This window comes from Bos javanicus, chromosome 13 (genome assembly GCF_032452875.1).
Source record: "Bos javanicus breed banteng chromosome 13, ARS-OSU_banteng_1.0, whole genome shotgun sequence".
Lineage (NCBI taxonomy): Eukaryota > Metazoa > Chordata > Mammalia > Artiodactyla > Bovidae > Bos > Bos javanicus.
In genome coordinates, this window is record NC_083880.1 from 69,335,704 (window position 1) to 69,344,243 (window position 8,540).

An 8,540-nucleotide genomic window follows, 5' to 3' on the forward strand; every position below is an offset into this window, starting at 1 on the left:
AGTCTGGGTAAGGACAGGTTCTGGGACCACCTCCCAGTGAAGGACTTAGGGTCAGAGTCGCTGGCCTAGAATGATGCCCCAACCCCCTCCAACCCCTGGTTTAGGGAGTCATTGAAATCCTGTTTCAGTCCTTCTGGGGGCTGACCACTCCAGGCCCAAGTGGCAGCAAACAGGTTTGCAGGGACAGGCTTCCTGTCTGAAGGGTCTTCCACCCCAAGACCTCATACTAGATTCCACTTGCTTCCAAAGGCCCTGCGGGGAGAAGGGGCTGGGCCTCCACTTAGAGCAGGCATTCTAGGGCAAATCTGGTTGCCCCCAGCCGATGCACCAGGCTGGACATGGCAGGGCCAGCGAGCCTGATTGCCAGAAATACCCTGTTTCCCCATTAGGGTGACAACTCCCAGCTTCCTGGTTTTGGCCAACCTCAGAACCAGTAGGCTAGCAGGCCAATCCTGGTGCCCAAGCCTGAAAGCTCCGCCAAAGTGGCATGGGCCCCCTCTCTGCTCACGAACACCGGCTCCTGACCGGTGTCTATACCTAGGGTGAGAAGCAGAAAACACATTTAAGGCTCAGGTACACACACACTCACACACTCAACAGAGAGGTCTGCCCAGACTTGGGCTGTTTCTCCACCGGCCAAGGAAGGGGTGAGAGTGCCCCTCAAATTGGATCAACTCTTGAAGAGGCAAGAGAAGAAAAGTCAGGCGAACGCAGAATCCTCTAAATAAACACCATTTCCATGGTTTTAATAAGCAAAATAGGAAACCATTTTAATAACCAAAAAACAGAAACCAGTCTGAATAAAACTACAATAGACTAGGTTTTAATATTTTCATATCATAAGCAGGGTTTGAAATTGATCCCTTATTGTACATGAAATAAAAACAATTTCTGTTGTGGCAAATTTGATTTCAACACAGTTGAATCTGTAAAAACCGAAGCTCGTTTCCAATGCAGGACAAATATCCACAATATTTAAAACTGCAAGCACCATGCGGTTCATACAATCTTGTTATTACTGTTAATTTATCAACTAATACAAACTCAAAAATGCATCCGGCCAGCAGCGCCAGCAATTTCAAATGAGAACTAAAAAATACGCTTTCATTTTGGTATTTTTGTCAGTGCAACTTAAATCCTCTTACTGACCTGCAGGGGAGAAAAAAAGTAATAATAAAGAAAAACACCCAGATCTTCCCTATAACTACTATACAACTGAAGGGGTGGGGGAGGGGGTAACACCACCAATAACTCGCCCGCCATCTCCAAAGCAGGGAAAGAAAACACACGTAACATATAGATCTAAAGAACGCACTTGAAAGTTGCAAAATGTCTTGCCAGTGTTGGGGTTTCTGGTACTTTCTGAGTGTGGCAGTAGGTTCAACATAAGTTGGGCTGTCCGGGCTGGTGAAGCCGATAGCCCTAGGAGCTCTTTGGCCCCAGCAATGAGTGCCGGCCTGGAGGGTTTCGTGGGGACCCTGGGAGTGATTCTGGTTGCACTAAAAAGCAAACAAGACCTGCTTTCCCTCCTTTTCTTGTTAGGGGTGTCAATTGAGCCCTAAGACCAGCTGACAGGAAGGCACTCCTGTACCTCCCGAGTGTGAAACTCTGCACACACTGGTACTCAGCAACTGCCCTGCCCTGGCACTCAGGAACTGGGACCCCAGTCCTCCTTCTCCCATCAAAAACAAAATTGAAAACAAACTCGGAGGAAGAGAGGACCAAAGGGGGTGGGGGAGGGGGAGACAACATGCAACTTCCAAGGGTGCCCCAAGACAAAGTTGTTTTCTGATGCAAATACCCAGAACTTTTTTTTTACTTACAAAAGAAAAAAAAAATGCCATAATAATAAACCCAAACAAAGACACTCCACTTGCTGCCACGTCCTCTAAGCGGTTTGGCGGGGCGGGTATTTACAAGCCGACAGCCGATAGACTGCAACCGGACAGGCGGCCGCCCGCCGGAGTTTCCGAACTGCGATCCTTCTCACCCAAAGAAAACAAGGGGGTTATGATCCATGATCAACAACATGCTAAAGTTAAACAAGAAAAATGGTACAAAATAGAAATTATTACCATACATGTCCAGCATGCAGGATTAATATTTTTAATGCAGATTTTCGTATTTTTTTCTATATAATCGAGCAGGCAATAAAATTGATGAGATTTGCGCGCAGAACGTCCTAACTGAGGCCCGCGTCTCGGGGCTGAAAGCCAGTGTTCTCCGGACCCAGGACAGAGAGGTCCGCCTCTGTCCTTCCTTCGCTCAGCCTCGCCTCGCGCCTGCCGGAACGGGCCGCCAGGGTCCCTTCTCCTTTCCTCTCCTCGCTGCTCTGTTGCTGGGCTGGATTACGCTCCGGACTGAGGCAGCTGCCCCGGCTTAACGCGCAAAAGTTCAGGAAGCCAGGAGTCTCCAGACGGCCTTGGCGACTCCTCGCGACTATGCCTTGCCGCCCTCCAGCCTGGAGAAAAGTTGCTCTGGGACTTCCCACCCCCTTGCCTCTCTCTGGCTCTGCTCGAGTCTAGGAGGCGGCGCTGGCGCGCGCCGCGCTCGATTTGGCCAAGGTCCCCTGCCTGCCCGCGCGCCCTCCCGTCGCCCGCGTCCCGCGCGCCCTTCCTCCCTCCAGTCGAACAGGTCAAGGCTGGGGCCGTGGCAGGGACAGGGTCCGGGGGAGTCCGGGGCTAGGGATACGGGACGGGGGAGTCCGGGCCGGGGCAAGGGCGGGGGCCGGGAGCGGCCACGACTCACAGAAAGAACTCGGGAGAGGAGGGGCTGTCGCTGGTGGAGCCCGCCTCCCTGAAGCCGGAGTTGGCGAGTTTCTCGCACTTGACCTTGTAGGCGTCTCTTTCGCGGGCCAGCCGGGACACCTCCTGCTTAAGCTGCTCCACCTGCTGAATGAGCTGCGTCTTCTCATTCTCCAGGTGGTGTTTCTGCTGGACGCGTTTATACCTGCACGACTGGGCGTAGCCCCGGTTCTTCAGGGTCCGCCGCTTCTGCTTCAGGCGGATCACCTCGTCCTTGGTGAAGCCCCGCAGGTGGCGGTTCAGCTCGCGCACGGACATGGACACGAGCTGGTCGTCGGAGAAGCGGTCCTCCACGCTGCCGCTACCACCAGCCGCCGTCGCCGCGGCCGCCGCGTGCGGGCCAGGCCCGGGGTGGCTAGTGGGCAGCTGCTGCGCGGGACTGGCCGCGCTGGACGGCGGCGGCGACGCTTGGTGGTGGTGGTGATGGTGCGGGTGCGCGTGCGGGCCCAGCTCTTCGTGAGCCACTCCGGGGCCGGGGTACGCGTGGTGCGGATGTGGGTGGTGGTGGTGATGGTGATGGTGCGCGCCGCGGAAGCCGTCGAAGCTCTGCAACGGCTGGGGCACTGGGTGCGAGCCTATGAGCGCCTCCACCGCGTCCTCGGGCGTCAGGTTGAGCGCCTCGGGGTTCATCTGCTGGTAGTTGCTCGCCATCCAGTACAGGTCCTCAAGGTGAGTCTTCTGTTCAGTGGGGCTGAAGCTGGGCGACGAGGGCACCGAGCTGCACGGCGTGCTGAGCGGTGTGGACGACACCGAGCCGGCTGGCTGCAGGCGCGTGCAGGGCCGGCCCGGGCGCTCCGCGCGCCCCAGCGGCTCCTTCTTTACGTCGAACTTGAGCAGGTCGAAGTCGTTGACGTACTCCATGGCCAGCGGGCTGGTGGGCAGCTCGGGCCCCATGCTCAGCTCCGCGGCCATCGCTGACGCGAGGCGCAGCCGCCGCCGCCGCCGCCGCCCGGGAAACTTTGCGGCCGGCCGGGACGCGCCGAGCCGGGAGCTGGGGCGAAGAGCGGTGAGCCCGGGAGGCGAGGAGCCGAGGGCGCAGCGGGCCGGGGCCGCCGGCCAAGCCTTTGTCTGGGGATGCGGCGGCGCGCCGGAGAATCCCGAGCCTGCCTGCGCCGCCCTAGAGCTCGGGGCTGTGGCCGCGCCGGGGCCGGGCAGGGCCGGGAGTGAGTGGAGAAGCGAGCGGGGCGCGCGGCCGGGCGGAGGGGAGGCGCCGGGCAAGCGCCCGCGGCTCGCTCTCTAGCTCTCTTGCTCTTGGGCTCTCTGGATCGCAGCCGCTCGCAGCCCGGCGGTGCAGCTGTGCGGGATCCGGCGCCGCTGCTGCCTTTTATCGCCTCCCTGATGTCACCGGGGCGCGGGGGCCCGGGCAGCCCGGCGCGCTGGCCAATGGCTGCACGGGCCCCGCGGCCGGGCGGCGCAGGGCGGGGCGCGCCTGACAGCTCCTCCGCCCCCCGAGTCAGCTGACTGGCGGCGCGAGCAGTCGGAGAGCCGCCGAGGCCTGGCGGAGGGCTGAAGCCGAGAGGGACCGCCGGCCCGGGCCCAGCCCCCACCCCACCCTCTCGGTGTCCCGGCCCCCGCCCGCTCGCCTTCGGTGCGCGCCCCCTTCCCTGCCCCAGGCCGGGCCGCCACCTCCACCCCTTCCTTCGCGCGCTGTCCTCCCTCTTTACCCTTGGTTCCCCCAACCCGTGTCCCCCAAGCCACAGAGGCTCAGAATGAGCGCCAGGACGACACCTCTCGAGTCCATTGTTCCCAAGCGTCCCCTGCTCGGTGGGAGATGCTCCGTGTGCCGAGCGGCCGCGTGTGTGCAGTGCGTGGCTGTGTTTCTGCAGGTCTGCGCATATTTGTGTGTTAGGGTGGCGGGGTTGGGACTCCAAGAGTTATGTTCAAATCCAACTCAGTCTCAGGGGACCCTCCTCGAGGCCAAGCGGGAGCCGTCCCCCTCCTGGCGGGTGCGGTGGCCGAATCCTGAGATCGGCCTCGGTTCCCCACACACCCCACCCACAAATGCACGAGATGAAGGGAGCAGGGGAAGAACTGGTCCAAAGGTTCCGAAGCTCTCTCCCCAGCCAAACGCGGAGAATCCACTGAGTTCTCCATGCTGGGCACTGAGGCCAGTGCAGGACGGTGCTCCGGGTGGCTCCCGGCTGCTGGGAAACCGGCCCTGTTTTTGTTTGAACGTTTTGTAACGATTAAGCAGATCCCGGCGTCAGCCGGAGAAGGAGAGGCTCAAACAGGCATAAAGTGCGACTCCAAGTGGCCACTGTGCGCAAAGACGCGCCGAATCGCGGGGCCCGCAGCGGGAAGGCTAGACTGACCACTCGGACCTAGCTGGGTCTTCCCAACCGGCCCAACCCAAGGCGGCCCGGAACGTAATCTGTGTGTGCACCGGAGCCCAAGACAGTTTCTTCTAGAGCCACACACAGGTCCTCAGTTCGGTCCTCGGACTCAGCCCCGAGTTCCGCGCTGATCTCCCCTCATGAAACTCGCGCTCCAGCTCCGGGGGTCAGGGGTCGGAGGAGCAGGGAGGGATGCCTGGAGGCGGCTCCTTGCACGGGAAGGTCCTAGGCCGAATTAGAAGGATGGCCGAAAGCGGAAACGCCACTGCGAGGGGCCCCAGGGTTGTCCGATGAGAAACCAACCCCGAGCGCAGACGGAGACCCCTGAGCGCACCACACTGAAGCATCCATACAGTGCCTGAGCGCTGCGCACCTTCTCTATCGGGTACAGGGTGGCCCGAAATATGAGCTCTGGAGACCCCGGCCCGGGCGCAGAAGCCGGATAAATCGCGAATTCGCTGTAACCGGAGACACGACCCGCCTCCGGCGTCGCCTTCTGCTCTTCGGCTTTGCGCGAGTGCAGCGAAAGACAGGAGAAGCGCGCACTGGGTGAGTGTGTCCTGGCCACCACCTATGCAGGATCCCCGTTCCCCCCACCCCACCCCGCCGCAAGACCGACGCCAGGATCGGGTGTGCACGCTCATGCGGCGACGGCCAGATGTGGTTTTTTAAGTGTGCGAAGGTAAAATATTTGCCTCCAGTCAATTTTGAAAACTCTGTTCTCTTGCGCCCCCGGTAAGACTGGAGTGAGGTGTGACCCTGAGCCGCCTATTTTTAATAAAATTAATATATTTGAACTAAGACTGGAACTGAAAGGTTTGGATCAGCAGCTGTAATGCTGGAAGAGCCAGTCTTCAGTCCTCTATGCGAAGCATGCTCTCCGCAGAAACGATTAGGCTTTTTCCCAGGAGAGTCCGGGCCAAGCCGCCGCCCCGCCCCTGCTCGAAGGTGGGCGCTCCGGACACGCACCCTGCGGGTCCCTGCCTCGTTCTTCTGCAGCCAGAGCGCACTCAGATCGCGGCTCCGCAGGGTGACTGTTCGAGGCTACACTGGGTCGGCCTTCTCGGATCTATGCAGACTATGGCTCAGGCTCCTGGCGGCCAGAGCCGGACACACGCACTGGGCTCTCCCGGTGCCACTGATCCTATCCGTCAGCTCCCTCCTTCGCGTGCACACTCTGGCCTTCTGCGAGAGCACTGAGGCTGCCCGGCCGGTCTGGGCCCTCCTGGTGGACCCTCGGGTCTGTCTGACCCTTACTGTCGAGGACCCAACCTGAGTATCAGGAGTGTCCCACGTCGAGGCCCGAGGATTCCTTCCCCCGCAGCCCTCTGCGTTCTAGCCTCCTGCTCGCTTACGGTCATCCCGCGCGCTCTCCAAGCGTCTAGAACTCGGGCTTTGTCCGGGCGGTCGCGTTCCTCTTTGTCCCTGAGCCTCTGTCTCCCGTTTCGGTCCCTCGCTTCCCCTGGGCTCTGGCTTAGCTGTCTCTGTACAGTTTAAGATCCACCTTCCCCAATACCCAGTCCCTCCTCTATCCACCCTGCACCCAACCACCTCCACCAAAAACTTGGAAACTGGATAAAAGTGAAGCAGACCGTCGTGTTACTCCGGAGTGAAAGCCAATGCAGAGCAGCCGACCTCACGGGGCAGCCCGGCCTCCCCACCCTGGCTCCTGCTGCACTCTGCCGCGGGGTCGCGGCGCCCCAAATCCTAGTGGCCTCTTTCCCCTGCCAGCCAACGCGGGTGCCCCTTCTCCGAACCCGGCGCGCGGGAGGTGGGGGGTGGGGTTGTAGGGATTAGCGCGCGGGGATCCCCATCAAGGCGTACCTGGAGGCTACACCCCATCTCTGAAAGGTGAGTGGGATAGGGAGTGGGGGAAAGAAAGGAATAAAATAGAAGGGCTGATGGGACTAGTGGAGAGTCCAGAAGGAGACGTGAAGGGAAGGAGGCCAGGAGACACAGAAGCAATGCGCTCGCCGAGCCCAAGCCTCTTTTGAAGGAAAGCCAAGCAGGACTGGTGGCGGCCAGAGACCTCTTCTGAACAGTTTGCTGTCTCTAACCCCGCAAACTCTAATTTTGAAGTTTTCACCCCCTTCTCCCTACCCACCCCAGGTGGGGTCAGGAGCGATGCGTTCTGAGCGCACCACCTTGGGATTCTTCAGGTTACAGATGGTGATCAAGGAGGCTGTGCGCGTCCGAGCCACAGCGGAGCCTCCGGGCACCGGAGTGGGGATGGGCGAAAAAGTTATTCCTTAAGGGGACTGCATGTCCACCGCCTTCTGTCGGGTCCCAGGTTCTCGGCGCGGCTCCCTCCGCCCCTCCCCAACCCATCCGCTAACCCAAGAGTGGCCCGCGCGCTCTCCAGTGCGCCTCCAACCCAGCGCGGCACTCCCCGCAGCCGCGTTCAGCCCCAACGTGCACCGTACATTGATTTCCAGAGGGCTGCAGGTGTTTGGTGTGGGAGTGGGCGTCTCTGTGCGTGCCTGAGTGCAGTGGGAGGCGGTGCGGGAGGGGTGTGTGTGTGTGTGTGTGTGTGTGTGTGTGTGTGTGTGTTGGGTAGGGAAGCCCGGCACAGGGAATGCTTCGAATCACGGAACCGGCAACTCCGCGCCTCCGTGCCAAGTAGGTTGCAAGATTGTACCATCCCGGTCGCCAATCGGAAGCCAGTGTTCCCAAGGTGCGTTGTGCCCAGGAGGTACCTGAGTCAGGGGACCACCCCTCCGCCCAGGCTTCTGCCTTCTGCGTTTGCATCTCCCAGATATCGGATCACCTGTCTCTTCCAAGGAGCCCTGAAATCTCCCCTACGTTTTTCGAGGCCCATTGGAAAGAGGAGAGTCCTTCGCTCGCACTCCCTCTGAGTTTCCCCAGGTCTTTGGCTTCCAAGAAGAGGTAGCAGATAATTCTCCCTTCCTCTTCCTCTTTCCCAAAGGCAGCTGTCATTTCCACTGTTCCCTGCTGCACACAGTGGCCATTGAATTCCAACCCAATGCTTCCTAAAAGGCATTCTTGGGTTTCTGGGTCTTGGTGGCCTTATGCATCCAAAGGACTTAGTGGATTCCAATAAGAAGCCAGAGTTACCCCAACTCTGCAGAGCCTTTTCCTAGCTTCCTTCCCTAGGGACAGGGACTCCCCAACTCCCCCACGACCCAGACTCATGCTGGGAATGGAAATTTATCATTTAAACTGTTTTACCTGCTTCTTTTTACTTCGTTTTAATGTGAATTCTAGAAGATTTTAAATTACATCTGTGGCTTATATCTTCTTCTTGTTGGACAGCACTGTGTTAGACGACCACTGGGCAGTATGGCTTCCAATGTCGGCTGAGTTGCTCCGTGATGTCTGACTCTTTGCAGCTCCTTGGACTGTAGCCCACCAGGCTCCTCTGTCCATGGGATTTTTCAGGCAA

General features: G+C 59.3%; 1 protein-coding gene across 1 annotated transcript; it reads right to left on the bottom strand.

Annotated features, from left to right (window-relative positions):
* Window positions 1-801: 801 nt before the first annotated feature.
* Window positions 802-4,116, bottom strand: MAFB (MAF bZIP transcription factor B). Its single transcript, XM_061437584.1, has one exon. It carries the CDS (start codon window positions 3,714-3,716, stop codon window positions 2,745-2,747), a length of 972 nt encoding a protein of 323 aa, XP_061293568.1. The 5' UTR covers window positions 3,717-4,116; the 3' UTR covers window positions 802-2,744.
* Between the last annotated feature and the right edge of the window lie 4,424 nt (window positions 4,117-8,540).

What these genes read in the sequence shown, in the direction of transcription:
- MAFB (XM_061437584.1), bottom strand. Translation starts at nt 3,716, where the DNA reads ATGGCCGCGGAGCTGAGCATGGGGCCCGAGCTGCCCACCAGCCCGCTG.